Here is a 19,835-nt window from a genome sequence, read left to right as displayed (position 1 = left end):
CTATGTTAGCCAGGATGGTCTGGATCACCTGACCTCGTGATCCGCCTGCCTCGGCCTCCCAAAGTGCTGGGATTACAGGCGTGAGCCATTGCGCCCGGCCCCCTCTCATAAGTTTTTGGAGCTAAGAAGGACTAAGGTGCAATTCCTGGGTCACCATGGAAAAACCTTGACTTATCCAACTGTTTTTTCTCTTGTAGAATAAAAAAAAAGGAATTAACCCTACATAATTGCTTCCTATTTCAAGTCAGTTTTATTGATTTCGGTTTGCAAAATAAGTGGGTTCATCTGGATTCTAAAGATATTTAGGGATACTTTCAGTTATAAGTAGGATGACTATCCATCCAGGTTTGAACCTGCTGTTTATGGTTAATTTATTAATAGCATGTCTCACAGTTCATTCTCAGAAATGCTTGGATATGGCCGATACATTGAAACGTCATCCTAGTTAAAAGTAACATTTTTAACTGGCTGGAGAAAGGTGACTTGGGGTTCTAGGAAGGGACAGAGGAACAAACATCCCGTTGGCTCAGCACGCCCAGCCTGTGTTGGGCTGGGCACCTTAGAGGACCTGTTTCAGGACTGCGAGAATGGCATTTTGCTCGGAGTAGCCCAGATGTTTTAACCACTTCCTGAAGAACAAGGTTCGGTAAAAAGAGGCTGGGGGTGGGCGTGGGCTCCTGTCCCTGCCATATGCTGTCTTCCTGATCTTTGGAAGTCACTTCAAGCACCTGATCATCAGTTTCCTTATCTGTAAAACTAGAGTAATAATGTTTCCCTCCAAACGCCGTCGTATTTAATTCATTTAACAGCAGCCACTATTATTCCATTATACAGATGAATAAATAGACGTTATGAGAGGGCAAAGTGCGCTGATCAGGGCTCATAATAATTCTAACAGCTACTGTTTAGGAACCAAGTACTCAAGCAGCCTGTGCACAGTCTCTAATTTCTAGAAGAGAAGACGGATACTTGGAAAGAGAACTTGAACAAGGTCATGGAACTCATAAATGGCTTGAGAAAGGCTGATCCTAGGAAATCTGGTTCAGAACCCGCGCTCACGGCATAAGGCATATTTCAAGGGAGAAACGAGCAAGCATCTAGCACCACTCTTGGGACTCCCCATCCAGTGCTCTTTTCCTCTTTTCGTTACACTGCACTGCTGGTCAGAAACCCATCGTGGAAGCGGATCAAACAAAACAAAGGGCAGGGGGCGTTGGAAAACCGGGCGAAGTCGCGCAGACAGAGATGACCCACCGGCCCCAGCAAATCACTAGGGGCCGGTATCCAGTGTCCTCCTCCCTTCAGCCCAGAAGCCAGGTCACCTTTTAGACTTGCTCTCTTGGCGGGGAGGAAGCGTGGAGCCCCCTGGTCCGGCTAAGAGCTTACGTAAGGCCCGCGGGCGGCTGCGCCCCGGTCTCCCATGGGTGTGCGCAGAGCCCCCGGCCCGGAGCAGGCCTTCCTCTGTCCGCCACCCCAGTCTCTCGGCCCAGGACCACGGGGGAGTCCGGGACCACCGGCCCCACGCCGGCGGCGTCCGCGTTGGGCGGCGGCGTCCCCCGCAGCCACCCAGCTTCCCGGGGGAGGAGCAGCGCATCGCGCAAGCATCCGGGAGCGGCGGAGGGGGCGGGAGGAAGGGCGAGAGGAGGAAGCGGGATTTAAACGAAAGGCGGTGACGCCACACAAAAGATTTCTATAGGCTCCAGGGAGGTTACGGCCGAGGCGGCGGCGGCGGCGAGCCCGGGGGCGAGGCGCGGACGGGAAGAGGAAAAGCCTCCGGCAGCCCCTGCGGGCGGCGGCGCAGCCACGGCCGCGCTCCGAGGTGAAGCCGCGCTCTGAGAGGAAGCGGGTGTTTTCCCCTCTGCCTTTCAGCCCCCGCCCTTCCTTTCAGTTTCTCCCCGCTCGCTCGGAAGTTGGCGGTTGACAAAAATGGCAGGAGCCGGGGCCCGGGCCGGTTGCCGCAGCGCCGCGCGGACCTTCTGAGTTGGCCCGGTCGCAGGGAGACTCGTGCTGGGGCGTCCGATGCGCGGGGCCCGGGGCCTCGGGAGAGCTCAGCCGCTGCGGGCCCCAGACGAGGAGGCGACAGGGATGGACTTGCGTCGACAGCCAGCGCCGGGCCGCCGGGCGCGCTGTCTGGGAGGGCGTGCCGCCGCGGCGCCGGGCCGCGCTCTGTGAACCGGCGAGGCGGGAAGGGGCTGCCGCGGTGCTCGGCACGCCCGGGCGTGGCGGGCGGGCGAGAGCTTCAGCGCGATCCGGGCGGCCGCTGTGCGCAATCAGTGCAGGCTCCCGCCCGTCTCTGACTCGGCGCGGCCGCGACAGTGCCGGCCACACCCTCTGCCCTGCTGCCGCCGGCGCCGCTTCCCGAGAGCGGGAGGCAGGAGATGCGCCCGGGGCGGCCGCGCGTCCCAGAGAGCCAGCCCCGGCCGCCGTCGCAGGGAAGTGCCGCCTGGCGGGGTCACGGCGCCTGAAACCCACGTGCGCCGCCGAGCCCGAGGTGGCCTCGAGCGCGGCGGCTGACAGCACAGCCCGCCTGAGCTGCCTCCTGCGCTCCTCCCTGAGGAAAGGATTTTGATTTCAAAGAAAGGAAGGAAGGAAGGACAACTCCCAGCTTCCCCGTCCCGCCCTCCCCACTCCGAGGGCCAGGCCAGGCCATGCCCAAGAAGGCGGCGGCGGCGGCGGCGGCGAACCAGCAGAAGGGACTTTCCTGGCAACCCGGCGACGAGGAGCGCGGACAGTGAGTTTGCTCTGCCCCGGTTCATGGTTCCTGCAAGCCCACTAGGAGGCCGAAAGCTGCAGCCCCTCCCCTTGCCCCGAAGAGCCTTCCGCGTTCTCTGGCCCTCGGGCTCACCCCGCGCCGCCCGGGCTCCCGCCGCCGCAGCCCAGTGCCCTCTGCCCGCGGCGGTGGATGGCATGATGGTGCGGGGAAGGCACCGCGGCCTTGGCCACCTGAGTCGCGACGGCCGCCGAGGCGGCGGCAGTGGCCGCGGCAGCGGCGGTGGTAGCGGGCTCCCCAGCGGCATGCCAGTGCCCCCCGGGCGCGATGGCTAGCGGCAGCGCCGGGAAGCCCACTGGCGAGGCGGCTTCTCCGGCTCCTGCGAGCGCCATCGGCGGGGCCAGCTCGCAGCCGCGGAAGAAGCTGGTATCCGTCTGCGACCACTGCAAGGGCAAGATGCAGCTGGTGGCCGACCTGCTGCTGCTGTCGAGCGAGGCGCGGCCCGTGCTCTTCGAGGGTCCCGCCTCCTCTGGTGCCGGCGCCGAGTCCTTCGAGCAGTGCCGGGACACCATCATCGCGCGCACCAAGGGGCTCTCCATCCTCACCCACGACGTGCAGAGCCAGCTCAACATGGGCCGCTTCGGGGAGGCGGGGGACAGCCTGGTGGAGCTGGGCGACCTGGTGGTGTCGCTGACCGAGTGCTCGGCCCACGCGGCCTATCTGGCGGCTGTGGCCACGCCGGGCGCCCAGCCCGCGCAGCCGGGCCTGGTGGACCGCTACCGCGTGACACGATGCCGCCACGAGGTGGAGCAGGGCTGCGCCGTTCTCCGCGCCACGCCGCTGGCCGACATGACGCCGCAGCTGCTGCTGGAGGTGTCGCAGGGCCTGTCGCGCAACCTCAAGTTCCTGACGGACGCGTGTGCCCTGGCCAGTGACAAGTCACGGGACCGCTTTTCGCGGGAGCAGTTCAAGCTGGGCGTCAAGTGCATGAGCACCAGCGCGTCGGCGCTGCTGGCCTGCGTGCGCGAGGTGAAGGTGGCACCCAGTGAGCTGGCGCGCAGCCGCTGTGCGCTCTTCAGCGGGCCCCTGGTGCAGGCAGTGAGCGCCCTGGTAGGCTTTGCCACCGAGCCGCAGTTCCTGGGTCGCGCGGCAGCTGTGAGCGCCGAGGGCAAGGCGGTGCAGACCGCCATCCTGGGCGGCGCCATGAGCGTGGTGTCGGCCTGCGTGCTCCTGACCCAGTGCCTCAGGGATCTGGCGCAACACCCCGACGGGGGCGCCAAGATGTCGGACCACAGGGAGAGGCTGAGGAACTCGGCCTGCGCCGTGTCTGAAGGCTGCACCCTGCTATCTCAGGCTTTAAGGGAGAGGTCTTCGCCCAGGACTTTACCGCCAGTGAATTCCAATTCTGTGAATTAGCACCCCACCCCCATACCCCTTCTTCCACCCCCAGACTAAAGGAAGATGCTTACTCTCTGCTCCTCTCCATTTATACCAAAGAAATCATAGGTGAAACCCTCTACCCTCCCCAACGTTAAATGCTCGAGAGGAATCTTCCACAAGGCAGGGCCATGCACACAACCTGCACACGCACTTGGAGGGCCCAGGTGTCTGTCCAGCAGCCCCCACGCAGTAGGGACTGGAAGATGGAAGATGTGTCATCTGCTGGTTATGTTATCACTCCCACCCCGTACCCCAGCCCGTCTTCCGGAATTTCTCAACTAAATTTGATTATTGGGCAGGAAGGAGGTCATGGGTTCATTTCATTTTTTTGTGTGTGTGTTTTTAATTAAAAGAAAGGTTACCTCAGTTTTCACTCCTTAGACATGGATGTAGCTACCTTTTTTTTGTATGTCTTTTTTTTTTTTTTAGCAGTCGTGTTGAATTAGGAGTATACTTGGTGTGGAAAGAGTATGAATTTGCCATGTGATTTGCAAATGGGGGGAAGCTACTGTGAGCGTGTGTTTTTTTAATTTACACTATAAAGTGATTTTTTTTCCCCCAACGTCAAGTTTTTACCTTGCATGTACTGGAGTATTTATTTCATCTATTAAAATGTTATGTTTCTCAGATGGCTTTCTGCAATTATTGTTGATTTTTCAATAATTGTAATTTTGCATGCTGCATGTCATGTATGGGAAGGGTCTGTGGGAAGGCTATTTCAATAGCAGTGAGGTGGGCCACCAATTCCCAACCCTTTCTACTTTTTCCTCAAGAGAAAGTGCTGCTCAAGAAGTACTCCCTTGAGCAGCCTGGAACTGAAGAAAGGACTATGTGTAACATTCTATTTTAAAAGGCAGGTGACACAAATGGGATTGGGTTATGTAGAGTGCTTGGGACGGTTTTGTCTCATTTTTCCTGGAAAGTGATTTAGTTCCCTTTGTCTCCACTTATCTTTCCATCATCATGAACAGTGGCTCAGGCTTCTTGAATTCTGATTTGTATTCTGCCTATCGTTTTCAGATTAAATCCTAATCCTGTGTGGTATGCCAGCCTTCCCAACTCAGAGTCTCTATGGATGGAACTGTAAAAGTACTGTACATCAAGTGAGAATAGTTAGCATCTTTTATGTACACAGGTCTATTCAGACAAGATCCTCATGATTTTAGAAAAAATATAGAGAGGGTCCTAGACTGCTTAATAGAGGAAAGAAGTATCCTAGAAAGCTTGTTAAGAACGTTCTAGAGCCACAACATAATTGTAGGCCAAGGGCTTATTTTTGTGACCTTGATCTAAGATAATGCCATGGTTGATTGTATGTTGGAAGAATCTTTGATTGAAATTTGGAGTAATATTAAGGTAGTTTGTCTTTTCTACAGACATTTTTAGGAGTCTTTTTGTGTGAGTGGTGGTGGAGTGTATAGTTTTGTTGAACCTAGTTAAATTCTGAATATCTTCCCACTAAAAGCACAACAAATCTATTTACAGTGCCTGAAGCCTGGGAGGGCCACATGAGTAAAAACTCGTACGTGGTTTAGATTTGTTCCATTTACATTTTTCTTGGGATTTGTTGTGCTTAAACCTTTGCAGTTCCCACAGATCTGAAAAGAAAGCATTTTTCACTGTAATACATTAAGAGAGAGAAAAAAGTCATATTGACTGTTTTACTTGTTTGAATCGCTGTTTTTATTACAAGGACATGAAATGCAACGTGTAAAAGTCTTTAACCTGTGTTGGCTAAGGCTAGGACTGTTTCACCGCCCTGAATTTGAAATTTGAAAAAGTCTTAAAGGTAGGGTACTTACATTTTTTAAAAAATGACCATGGGAGCAGTTTTTCTCTCTTAAATTCTGGTAAACTTCGGGTTTTTGAAGACTTTAAAAGATGAAAATGACCTTGAGCATCTTTATTCCTTTCCTCTGCCCTTTAATGTTGGGATGGGGTTCAGGATGAAAGGGAGGTGGGATTCTAATTCATGTGCCAGTGACAATACTGCATGCATATAGAAATTTTTATTTATTGAATGTACACAAGTAATGATAGAGTTTGATTATATGGTTCATTTTCATTTATCCTATGCAGATCACAAAGAGTAAACTGAAAGGAACAAACACTAAGTAAAATAAGGGCCAGAAATCTGTAAATTTGGTATTAGATTAAGAAAAAAAGAATTGCCAATTTTTTCCTGGACTCTTTCCTTGCAGAAGCAATTTTCAGGACAACTGAAGCCAATTAAAAAAAAGAAAATCACTTTCCCTATCTGTTTGGATGAAGTTAACTAGCTAGTCACTAACTGACTTTTGAAACCTCTTACCTAAATGATAGTTGCTGTTGGTGTTTCTGTATGCTCTACATTTGGCCATGTAACATGCATAATCTCTATCCTCTGAAGTTGATCAAAGTTCTAAACTTAAGTGTTTTCACTGCTCCTGCATCCCCCACCTCCCATTTATAACATAAAGTTCAGGGCTTTTCTTCCAGCAGGTGTCTTGAAGTGAATTCTGCTTGTACTTTTTTTCTAGCAGATTTCAAGAAGCCAGAGTGAGGAATGCTAGGCAAGGGAATTGGGCACAGGTCTTTGACATTTTAACTTTTCTCGAATGTCCCAGGTTGCTGAACTTGTTTTTTAAATAGCCCCTGATGTTTAAAAAAAAGCAGCGTCTCAGACCTATTTCATAATAGGGTTTAATAAGGTCAGCAGAGATACTGGTTCCAGGAATAAAATCAGAGTGGCCTGTTTTTTTTGTTTGCTTTTTAATTTTTAAACTAGGGTTAAGACATTAATCCTTGGGTTCTTCTGACTCCTGAGGGCAAGTTTTCTTACACAGGCTTAATGCACATCATCTTGACCAGGGAATGTTGAGAACCTTCTTCCTTTGAATGGTCATGAGAAAAGGAAATCATGATTGCTAAGTTCTTTGGACAAAAGACATTATTTATGATAGTCAACTCAGTAAATGGAACAAAAACAGCCTTTCAAACATAAGACTTAACCAGAAAAAAGCACAACTCCATCTTTCTTTGCCTGTTTTATGCATAGCATTTATTATCCATTCTGGGTGATGTTAGGAAACACAAAAATTATGTGTCTGTATTTGCTTTCTTCCCCACCCCACACCACACCCCCATGCCATCCTCATTTTTATAATTCTGGAAGCATCAGTTACATCTGATTGGTTATTTTACACACACTTTTTTTTTTTTTTGAGATGGAGTCTCCCTCTGTTGCCCAGGGTGGAGTGCAGTGGCGGGATCTCCGCTCACTGCAAGCTCCACCTCCCGGGTTCATGCCATTCTCCTGCCTCAGCCTCCCTAGTAGCTGGGACTACAGGTGCCCGCCACCACGCCTGGCTAATTTTTTTTTTTTTTTTTTTTTTTTTTTTTTGTATTTTTAGTAGAGACAGGGTTTCACTGTGTTAGCCAGGATGGTCTCCATCTGCCGACCTCGTGATCCCCCCGCCTCAGCCTCCCAAAGTGCTGGGATTACAGGCGTGAGCCACTGCGCCCTACCTTTTTTTTTTTTTTTAAAGCTGGCATAGGGATTTAAAATATTTGGCAGTTTGGAACAGCTAATTTTAACAGAAACACCTGTTTTTCCGAATGAATTTGACTATGGTAACATGCAGATCAGGCAGAGGATTTGAAAAATGACTGCGAAAATTCTTTCTGAGCTTTGCTCAGTGAACGTGGAAGGATTTAGAGAAGAACTCCTTAAAGATTTAGTAGCATTTTCACCTGGGACTGTTCCTTGGGCTGCCTTGTGGTTTACAGCAACTGGAAGAGGCTTTAAGGAGACCGTCTCTGAGTTTCCAGTGTGGGCACAGGTATTTGTGTTCCTCCCTGGCAAATTCTTGTCTTTACTTAATTTTTCTTTTTTTTTTTTTTTTTTTTTTTTGCTAGGAGTATGTATGCAATTAATTGCTCCATTTTGACTAAGCAGCATTTTACTTTAGAGTTCTTTAGATAGGTGAGTTGTCTGCTTTGACTTCAGTGGTAGAAGGCTTTAAGATTTAACTGTCCAGGTATTATAAGGAAAAAGTGTGATACTAGTGTCTATGATTGCGGTCAATTTAATTTAACTGTGAACCCCTTAAGGTTAAGGGCTATAGTGCCCAACATATGTGTAATTTTTTTTTTTAAATGAATCTGTATATAAGATACTTGCAGCAAGTATACATAAGCAAGTAGTAAAATTGTTCCTGGAAATGAAAGTTATAATGGTCATTAATTCGGCAAATATTTACTGGGGACCAACTGTGTGTGCTACTAGACACTGCTGGTGCTGGTGTGCAGCTATGAGTGAGACGTGTTTCCTCTTGGGAAGGCTGCTGTCTAGACTCAGTGCTAGACTCAGACCAACCTCAGCTTGGTCTGTGGGACCCTCAGCCTCAGTCTCATCCTGGGCCCTACCTTTAACCTATTCCATCAGAAACTCTTGAGGTGTGGCAATCTGTGTTTTATCAAGCCCTCCCAGTTGATTCAGATGCATGCCCACGTTGGAGAACCACTGCCCTACAGGGGCTGTGGGTTTCTTTTTTATTCTCTGTCAGGTCTGAGTCTAGAGTACTTCTCTATCAGGAGGCATCAGCGTTTCTGCAAATTACATGTTTGCTCGGGTAGTTTTGTTCTCCTGGATATTTTGAGACCATTTCTCCAGATAGAGAAGACAAGTTGGTCTCTTGTTAATTTGAAATCTTTGAGAATCCAGGTTTTTCTTTTGGAGAGGGGGATGTGATTACAAGTTCAGGGTCCTTCCCTACCTCCCACCATCCTTTTAAGATGAACTGAAATCATGTAATAGTGAATTGGCAAAACAGCTTTCTGTGTTTTTACATGTCGTTGATGCTTGCCCTGGAAAACAGAATAGCAGACAATCTAATTAAAATTCAACCCTTTAGCCCTTTGGTTGCCCAAGAAAGAACACTTTGATACTGAGTTTGTAAAGTTCTATACTCAGAATCAGATGTAGTATACAGACTTATCCCAAAGCTCACTTTAAGGATAACCAAAGTCTGCAATATACTCAGGAAATACACCCTCTAAGGCTGACCATGCACCAGCACTTAGGATGATCTTTTAGAGTCTCATTCCTCAAAAGGGTGGCCCCAGAAGCTGGCATTGGCATCACCCAGGAACTTGGTAGATACACAGACTATTGGCCCTCCCTGGCCCAGATCTACCCAATTAGAGCCCTCTTTTTGACAGGTCCTCCAGGTGATTTCTGTCCCATAAATATTTGAGAAGCAGATAAAAGCAGTGGCCATGACTGAATCATAGTTTCATTCTTTACTGTGGGAACCTAGGCATTTATTATGTTTACTTAGATCTTTTTGGTTTATAAAGTGCTTTCATGTTTATTATGTAATTGGGTCCTTAGTGCAATCTTGTGAAGTGGGCAAGTATTACCGTGGATGTCATCTAAACATTTGTGCCTTGCTTTTCCCATTATAAAAATTAAATGAATTCACATGAAATGTAAGCCCTTGTGATGAGCTTTAAGATCTTGTGATGAGCTTTATAAGACCAGTACCTGCCAGGCATGGTTGCTCAGGCCTGTAATCCCAGCACTTTGGGAAGCTGAGATGGGTGGATTGCTTAAGCCCAGGAGATCGAGACCCACCTGGGCAACATGGCAAGACTCTGTCTTTACAAAAAAAACAAAATGTTAGCCAGGCATGATGGCATGTGCTTGTAGTCCCAGCTACTTGGGAGGCTGAGGTGGGAGGATCCCTTGAGCCTGGGAAGTCGAGGCTGCAGTGAGTCACCATCTCACCACAACACTCTAGCCTGGGGGATAGAGCAAGACCCTGTCCCCCCACAAAATTTAAAAAAAGACTAGTTCTGTCTTCTTCATAAAGTAAACAAAAGTATGATCTAAAAAAACTATGTTAAAGTCAGTTTCCCTTAATAACCTTGCCTTTACCCTTCCAGTAATTTGACACAGCAAGTATACTATAACATCCTCAAGGATGGCCCAGATGATGAGCATAGCTCTGTTTTCTCAGTCTCCCTCTGGGAAGGATTCTGTGTGGTTTCAAACCTCCTATCCAGATTCTCTAAAACATTGGGTGTCTTATAATTTTAAAACCATGTCAGTCAAACATTTTAGACTTCAGGTAAGATTTGAATGCTAATTAAGATTTGTTAGCATAATTTAAAAGTGAATCCATTTACTGATTTTAAACTTTATAATTCATAGTTTGATTGACAAGTCTGTTTAAATGTCGAAGATAAACGTGTATCCAGATTTTGCTGAAGTAGACATAGAGAGGAAATCTTTTAAATCCAGTGTTTCAGGAAGGGAAATATATATGCTATGCATTCAAGTTTAATGAACATACTGACCTGAAAAACTGCTGAAATTATAGTGCATCACCTAAGCTTTAATAGCTTCTGATTTTGTTCTAATTTTCCCAAATACTAGGTGGTACTCCAGATACTGTTTAAGTGAAAAATCATTTAGTTACCTTGGCTATCTTACCAACTTTTTAAGAGAACTACATTGATGATAAACCTCCAGAAATTGGAGATTATTGTAGGAAACCCAGGTCCATTTAGTGTTCAATGATGTCCTTTCAGTTTAACTTTTCTCATTTTGATGATCATCAGCTTCCTGTTCTAAAATTAACTGGCAAGTCATTCTAGCATCTCTCTTCAGATAGAATTTTGGGTTAATGATTTTTCTAAATGTTTACTTGGCAGCTAGGTTTTACTTAAACATTCCTTCTCATGCAGGTTCCATGATAAAGGTATTTCTAAAAACATAAGCATGCTTCTGCTTTAGTTATCTCTTCGAATTTGATTTTTAAGGTATGTGGGCATTTTGTGTTTGAAATGCAATGCAAAGCTGTCCGTAAAACTGACACAAATAGATCACCTGATATTTTAGCTGTCTTCATGATGGAATCATACTACTCTGGAGCAATTTTTATTATACTGTTTCTTTAAACTGGTTCTGTTGTGATTATTATGTAAGTGTGGCTGTGACGAAGGAGAGCCCCATGAAGATGGCTTTATATTCCGTTTGGCTCAGCAACAATGACTCTAATAAACCGGATTGAAATGGGAGTTTTTCTACCTGGATTATACACATAACTAAAGTGGATAGGTAAACTCAACTGAATAGATATGAAATCACTTTAAAGATTCATCCTTTTTCTTTTCTTTTCTTTTCTGAGACAGTCTTGCTCTGTCACCTAGGCTCCCAGGCTGCAGTGCAATGGCATGATCTCAGCTCACTGCAACCTCCACCTCTTGGGTTCAAGCAGTTCTCGTGCCTCAGCCTGCCAAGTAGCTGGGACTAATTTTTGTATTTTCAGTAGAGACGGGGTTTCACCATGTTGGGCAAGCTGGTCTCGAACTCCTGACCTCACGTGATCCGCCCGCCTTGGCCTCCTAAAGTGCTAGGATTACAAGCATGAACTACAGTGCCCACTAAATATGCATCCTTATAGGTGGCTCAAGTGTTCCTGTTCCCCTCATCCCTCTCTTTCTGGAGAGCAAGCAAACCTTCTTGCTCACGAAGGTTTCTAGAAACACTGGCAATTCTTGACTTCACTGGGACATTTTGCTTCATCCTGGGTAGCCACAAAACACCTTCTAGATTCACATTAATAATAAATGAATGCTTTAGCCCATTGTCACGTAGGGGCAAGTTGCTGGTAATGACACTTACTATGTCATTCATTAGTTGGGTCTAGAATAGTGTCAGATTTAGCAAGGCCAGTGGTAAAAGTTTCGATTTAGCAAACATTTACTAGCTGTCTGGGACAGTATTAGGCATGTTCTCTGTATTAAAATATTAAGGAGTTATTCAAAGTCACACAACTACTATTAGAAACAATCCTAGAACTAGAAACAACCCTAGAAACCCTGTCCTTTGTCTTCTCCAATAAAATCAATTTGAGATGCTGTTGTCAGGCTTAAGACATTTTCCAAATGCATCATCCGTTTGTGTTACATTTACTTAACTGGAGAAAACAGAGGCCTAGGAAAGCATACATTGAGTGCTCATTGTTCGGGTGACTGGGGAGTAGTATGTAGGCATTGCCATGATGCACCACAGCATCTTCTCTTTAGGTGTGATAAATGGTTTAGGTTTGACTGTGTCATGGGTGTTGATTCTTTCCTGGGTATACGAGAATTATTCATTTTAAATGCTACAAGGAAAAAGTTTTAAATATTGAAAAAAACTAAACCTATTTGATTTTTTTTTTCGTTGTAAACATGTCCATGAAATCCCGTATGGTCTGAACTTCTATGGCTTGTCAAATTTCAGAGCTGAGAGACTAGATGCTTCTACCATCTTACAAATAGCTTAAGAAGTGAATTCTGCATTATCTATTGGGAGTTCACTTAGAGTTTTTGGAAGAACTTCCTAATTGCCTAACCTAAATCGTTCCTTTTGCATTGTTTTGCCCTGTGTGTGTGTGTGTGGCTGAGAGGAGAATGACTCACAAACTCCATACAGAGTATAGGACATTAGTTGGAGCCTCCTGGGGATATCAAGATATTGGGATCTTCACCATGGATTTTTCAACAGTGTTCAGTAGACCTTTCTTAAGCCTGACTGTACAGAGAGGATGCTGAACTTAACAATAAGTGTTGGGAATATGGAGAAGAGCTTAGAATGCAGTGGAAGTGATAGCAAGATAAAACACATTACAAGGGACCAGGATAAGTGCCGTAATTTATGTTCCTAAGGATCCTCTAATCTAGATCTTTGGCTATTTGGGGCCTCATAGTCCCTAGATTTGATCATCTGGATATATTATCCTGGTGACCAGGGAGAAGGATGTTGACATCAGAACCCTTGTTTCCTATTCTCAGTGCCAGGTGACCACATGTAATGTAGGTGGGAATTCCATCGAATGTATTTTCTGTGCAGCCGGAGAGCAGTTTTTAGTTAGAGGTTGCAAGTGCCTTAAAAAGTAGGCTTTATTCCAAGGCTCAGGGATCATTTTCTGTTCTGCTCTTTGGTTTTTTTTTTTTTTTTTTCTTTTCCTAAGACAGAGTCTTGCTCTGTCGCCCAGGCTGGAGTGCGGTTGTGCCATCTTGGCTCACTGCAGCCTCCGCCTCCCAGGTTCAAGCAATTCTCCTGCCTCAGCTTCCCGAGTAGCTGGGATTACAGGAGAGTGCCACCACGCCTGCCTAATTTTTGTAGAGATGGGGTTTCACCATGTTGGCCAGAGGCTGATCTCGAACTGGCTGGTCTCAAACTCCTGACCTTGTGATCTGCCCTCCTTGTCCCCCCAGAGATCTGGTATTTCAGGCATGAGCCACCATGCCTGGCTGCTCTTTAATTCTGAGGTGGTGTAGATGCAAAGGGTGAGGCTATTGCTGGATGGGATCTGCACTGTAGGAAGCAGAACAGCTTTCCCCCACTTCACTGAAGCGGCTAACCTGGCCTTGGATCAGCAGCCTTGGGTGGGGCCAGTGGGCCCAGCTCACTTGCAGAAGAGTCCTGAGCCTGGCTGCCTGCCATTGTTGTGGATCACCAAGAACTGAACTGGGCTCCTGACGATGCACCTGTCCGGGAGAGTGCACCTGTCTGGCTGATAGACTGGGAGCTTTTCAAGGCAATCTGTTGTGTCTTTTTCATCTGTCATCCCTAGAAGGTGACCAGGATGCTAAATTGTTTGTTTAATGAAAGAAAAACAATAGCTGGCATTTTTTTGAGCTCCTGATACATATGCTAGAAACTTTACATCGTCCTTAAAGCAACCCCTTTGAGGTATGAAGAGTCGTTCTCATTTTACAGATGAGGATGCTGAATTGAAACCACTTGCCTAGGGTCAAAAAAAACTAGTAAGTAGGGGGATAAAGAATCAAGGTCTTATGACAGAGACAGCATTCTTAGCCACTTGGCGACAGTGAATGATTTTTAGGATACAGTCCCTCTGCCCATTGAGGTGAAATGCTCCTCAACTCTGTTAAATGTTTAACCTTTCCAATGACAGTTCCTGTGGGTTTCTTCCTAAGTGTCACTTAAGCCTTTGGTCTGAGCTCCTCTTGGACCATTTGTGGAGGGCCCTGGATGCCCACAGACCCCTTGTAAAGACTCAGGCAGAGCTGATTGATTCCATGGACAGATGGCTTTCCACCTGCTTCATGATCCTGGTATCCTAAGGGATGCTTGAAGAAGATAAACCTCTGGTTTGTCAAGTAACTTCCACTTGGATTTCTAAAATGCAACTGTCTTTGCTCTTCACCTACTTGCAACACTTCCATAGTTCTCCCATGGACTTTAGGATAAAAGGCAAACTCCTCACTGAGGCATTTCTAGCAGGTCTGGTCTCTCACAGTCTACCCGTAATTATACTTTTTAGAGGTCCTTCCAGTGTCATGCTCTCTTCTTGCCTCCGAGCTGTTGCACAAGCTGTCCCTTGGAACACTCACCCCACATCCTGCTTCTCCTTAACCTGCTTCCGCAGTCCTCAGCCTAGGTGGCACCCTCTCCTGCAGGTCCCTGTAGTACGCTGCACTTTCCCTATGTTAGTATTTATCAGGTTACTGTAATTCTGTGTTTACCTATGGTGGCATCATCTTTTTATCTCCGGTGATTAACGCAGTTGCCTAACACATATGAGGCTCTCAATAAACATTTCTGCATGAACAAATGTAGTGTTTATAAGTCATATCAAGCTTTTAGAAATGAAAGGCCCCAAGAGTAAAATAGTTCATTAACCTTTTCCTTTGGCTAGATTCCCTTTAGTCAGTTCCAAATTCTTTCAAATTCTCCTTTCTCGTACCTTTTGCATCTGTTTCTTCTCCCCAGCTGCACAGCCAGCATCCTAGCCTAGGCCCCTTGTTGACCCTCACCTGAACAATGCTGCTTAATGAGTCCCTAGCTACAGTCTGGATTACCTGCCCAAATTAGGCATGCTTTCATCACCTCCTCCCATCAGCCATGTCTTTTGTGTAGTAAATCTAGGCCCTAAACTGCAACTTCACATAGTCTACTTATTGAGTACTGACAGTATACCACTGGACTGGTCCCACAGGGAATAGGACCAGGTGCCCTTATCAGGCCGTGGGACTCATCTCCCACCACCCCCAGCCCAAGCCTCTGTTCCAGCATGATGGGCAGAACTCAGGCCTTTTCCCATGCTGTTCTTATTCCTATATCTGTGGTTTTGCTTTTGTTGGTCTCTTTATGTGAAATGTCTTTCCCGTCCTTCTGAACACGTGGTAACCCTTTGAGCCTAGATGACTCCAAAGACTAGGACTCTCCATCTGTGCTGCAGAACAGGGCGGCCTTGGCATGTCTGGTCTTTTGTGGCCTTCCCAGGGACCTGGGTGGCTTCCAAGGCCCTGGATGGCCCAAATTCTCTTCCCTTAACTGGTCTAGGTACCCCAGGGCCTCGCCTAAGTTTGAGCCCTGAGCTGGAGGACTGGATGCCAACCTGGTGATGATTCTTGCCCCTCTCCTCAGGGCGGTATTAGGTCCAGCAGGGGTCAGGAAACACAATGCCACCTCAAGAAGGGAGTCTTTTCCCACAAATGAACTTAGAACCATATTCCCTGGGGAGCCCTTGAAATCAGCGTGAGAACTGACTGAGGGAGTGAGTCCTGGCTTTGAGTCCCATAATTGTTGTAATACAGAAATTACTCATGACTTTCCATAATCAAGTTTTGGTGATAATAGCGTACTTAAGCTGGGCTCTGGGGTGAGCAGTGCCCACTAGCAATCTCTGCCTGCTTCTTTGCTTTCCAGGATCAGGCTCCTGTGAATGGAGGAAAGAAGCTAAAGCCTTAGTGAAGGAAAAGAGATCCTATGCCAAAGCCACTGGAGAATGCAGGGGGACCCTCAGGTCAGCAGCAAACTGGCATTTGGGCATTCGGGCAAATTAAAATTTCCAATGTGCAACTACCCATTTGAATCATTTCCTTAAATTTTTTTTTTTTTTTTTTTTTTTTTTTTTTTTTGCGTTTTCTCATCAACACTATCTGGAAATAAAAGATTATGGTTATCTTACCTAAATTAAAGGGATTGTTTAAAACAAAGGTATTATATCTATTTAATTATTTAACTTCTTCCTTCCACATCCTACCTGCTCCCAGCCCAGCATTTCCAACCACTAGCGCTGAAATTCTGGTTTCAGTGAAGTAATAAGCAGATAGAGTTACCATGGTCAATGGCCACTGATGATTTCCATAAAAAGTGAAATGCGTTGCTCATGTCCCCTTTCTGGTGGTGCAGATTGTGATGTGGATCATAATCACATTGGATGGGGGTGGGGGCACGGGCACAGCTGGAAGCCTTGCACTTGCCACAAGCTGAGTGGCTGTGGTGTGGGGTCCTGGTGTGATGCTCACCAAATGACCCGGCCTCTCTCAGACTGTGATTTCCAGCTTTGAAAGGAATTCTGTGAGGACTCAGTGAAAGGAATAATGACTTTAGCGATCCAGCTTCAAGCACACGCAAAAGCTTGCCATGGGGCTGAGAGATACAATCTAGGCTCCTGTTCTCCCAGCACAAGGAGGAATCACAGCTCACTATGAAAAGGCGATTGTGAGAGGTGAATAATCTGTGCTTTCTGTCTTTGGACCTCTCTGCCCTCTCCCCAGATAATCCCCAAATATTTCTTATCCTAGGATGCCTGCATCCTAATCCCTGAGATTAGCTCTTAGCAGCTGAAGGCAGGCTCACCAACCTTCTCAGAATAGTTCTGCCTTTAATTTCCCCAAGGGAAGCCCATTCTCAGCTCAATGTGTTGCTTCCCATCACGCTGGTCCACTGCCAGCCTGGGTATACTTGAGCCATTCAGCTTGCAGTTCCTGGCAACCTGCTCTGGGCCAGGCATCAGTGATATAAACGTAAGACCTAATCTGCATGCTCAAAGAGGAATTAATGGAATTACTGCCCATAGAACAAAACTTGTTCTTCAGTAGCAATCACTGAAACCTTCAAATCCTGCAAGGCTCAGAGGAATAAATCTGAGGTAGTGCTTATTGGGGCAAAACATACTGGGACAGAAGTCTGGACTCAGCACCCTTTGAATCACTCAACTGGCCTCTCTATGCCCTTTATTCTCATGATCCCGTCTGTGAGCACCAATTTCAAGCCTTGCCCAAGAGGGAAGATGTCATACTTGGCTCCCAGACAATCCATCCAACTCATAACTGAAACTGACAAAAAAATTATTGAGATTATACTTGGTAACTTGTTCCCTGGGAGGGAAGTTCTCTGTCCCTTTAGCATTGTGATGGGGTCATCCTGGGAAGAGGGTGGTGGTTTACACAGGGTGTGACTTCTGTCTGTAAAGATGGGCCTTACTTTTGAACATTGGTAACAACATACTCTGGCTTAGTTATTATTTTTGGTACTAAAGATTGGGGAAGTGTGTGAATTGTTTTGTAGACATTAAGCCTTGAGGCCTGTATGGAACTGAGATGTGGGGAGAAGTAGAATTTGTGAGTTGCAACAATTTGGTGCTGAAAGTTATAGCAGTGCTTAGTGCTTAGAGGTTTCCACTTCTGGTACAATTTGGAAGCCTTTGGGTATTACATAATGTCCTGGGGAATAGGGAGTTGGCCTTAATTGTCACCTAGTTCAGTGGTTGCAAGATACTGGCTGAGGACCAGAGCCTATGTGTGTCAAAGATTTCATCAATCTGAGCAAAATGGAAAACAGAGGACTGTGAAATGTCAAGTTACTAATAGCACTATCATGGACTTTTCTTTATTCAGAGATTATATCATTTCTTAGTCTTTGTTGTTAAAAGCTCATTTCATGAATGTAATGGTGTTAGTTTTAATTTTAAAAACTATTCTTGCATTGCAAAATTAATTATCAACCTAATTTTGGTGCTTCCAACGTTTAAAAAAAATCACTGTGTTCAGAAATCTTAAAGTCTGAGAACTACTGACCGTGACTACCTATGAATGAATTTTTTGTGTTTGTTTTTAAGAGACATGATTTTGTTCTATCCCCCAGGCTGAATGCAGTGGTATAATGACAGCTCACGGTAACCTCAAACTCCTGGGCTTAAGCAGTCCTCCCACCTCAGTCTCCCAAGTAGCTGGGACTACAGGTGTGTACTACCATGCGTGACCAATTTTTATTTTATTTTATTTTTGTAGAGACAGGGTCTCACTTTGTTGCCCAGAACCAGGCTGGTCTTAAACTCCTGGCTTCAAGCGATCCTCCTTCCTCCACCTCCCAAAGTGCTGGGATTACAGGTGTGAGCCACTGTGCCTGGCCCCATGAAATATTTTGAGTCCTAGGGCTTTTTCCCCCACAATATTCATTTGAGTTAGTACAATCATTTTTTAAAAAGCATATGTGAAAATATTTCCAAAGGTGAATCCAAGTAAAGAAGCATTTCTTAAGAGTGGGGACATCCTTTGTTACAACAAAACCACTACTTAATTTTGTTAGTAAATTCATCTTCAGTTTAACCAGCTTGAGGAAATATGCCTGTGTACTCTAGATAGTCCAGGCCACTGGTTCTCAAACTTGACTGTCCATCAAAATCACCTGGAGAGCTTATTAAACACAAGCTGTGGGACCCCAACCCCAGTTTCTGAATCAGTAGGTCTGGGATGGGACAGGGCCTGAAAATTTGCACTTCAGACAAGTTCCAAGTGATGCTGAGGCTGCTGGATGGGACCACACTTTAAGAACCAATGGAGTAGGTCACTGATTATCAGCCTTGGCCGTACAGTGGATTCAGTTGAGGAGTTAAAAAAATACTGATGCCTGGATCCTATCCCCAGATATTTGAACACCAGGGTTCTTAAAAGGGCCCCAAGTGATTATGGTAAGTAGCAAAGTTTGAGAACCACTGGACCATAGTGACTTCAGCACAAAAGTTTATTTCTCATGCCAGTGTAGTATGGGGCAGAAAAGGGAGAGAGACTTGGTCCACACAATCACCCAAGTACCTAGGCTGGTGGAGTTGATGCCATCTGGAATTCATAATCTTTGTGTCTGCAGCAAGGAAAAAGATAGCCTGCTGGTTCTTCAATGATTCCACCCAAAAGTGACTCGGAAGTGTTCTGTGTCACAGCTAATTGGTCAGAAACAGTCATGTGCCCTAGCTGCAAGGTAGCTGGGAATTTAAAGAAGCACATGGCATTTGGGATCAGTAAATTTCCCTGCCTCAGTGACACTTCCGTGATACAGTGTAATCTTCTAGGGGCCTTGTCATAGACTACTTTATGTTGCTATAAAGGAATACCTGAGGCTGGGTAATTTATAAAGAAAAGAGGTTTATTTGGCTTATGGCTCTGCAGGATGTACAAGAAGTCTGGCACCAGCATCTGCTTCTGGTGAGGGCCTCAGGCTGCTTCTACTCATGGAAGAAGATTCAGGAGAGCCAGTGTGTGCAGAGATCACATGACAAGAGGGGGAATAAGAGAACAGGGGAAGATGCCAGGTTCTTTTTTAACAACCAGCTCTTGAGGGAACTAATGGAGTGAGAACTCACTCATTCCCCTCTTCCAGGGAGGGCATTAATCTATTCATGGGGGAATTCACCCCCAACCCAAACATCTCCCATTAGGTCCCACCTTCAACATTGGGAATGAAAAGTGAACATAAGATTTGGAGGGATAGACATCCAAACTATAGCAGGCCTGATGCAGATGCCCTTCTAAAAGATAGCTTCTCAACTGATGCTTTTACAGTAACCTTTTCTGTCATAAGAATGCCTACCCACTGTAGACAATTTTTAAAAATTAA

The 19,835-nt window shown here is 46.3% G+C and overlaps 1 protein-coding gene across 1 annotated transcript; it reads left to right on the top strand.

The window, feature by feature from the left end:
- Positions 1-2,569: 2,569 nt before the first annotated feature.
- On the top strand, positions 2,570-4,777 carry TLNRD1 (talin rod domain containing 1). The gene has a single exon (XM_055277468.2). The coding sequence runs from the start codon at positions 3,038-3,040 to the stop codon at positions 4,124-4,126; it is 1,089 nt and encodes a 362-aa protein (XP_055133443.2). The 5' UTR covers positions 2,570-3,037; the 3' UTR covers positions 4,127-4,777.
- The last annotated feature ends 15,058 nt before the right edge of the window (positions 4,778-19,835 follow it).

The sequence above is a fragment of the Symphalangus syndactylus genome, chromosome 5 (assembly GCF_028878055.3).
Source record: "Symphalangus syndactylus isolate Jambi chromosome 5, NHGRI_mSymSyn1-v2.1_pri, whole genome shotgun sequence".
Lineage (NCBI taxonomy): Eukaryota > Metazoa > Chordata > Mammalia > Primates > Hylobatidae > Symphalangus > Symphalangus syndactylus.
The sequence above is the reverse complement of the archived record's forward strand: the minus strand, read 5'-3'. Positions and strand labels throughout refer to the sequence as shown.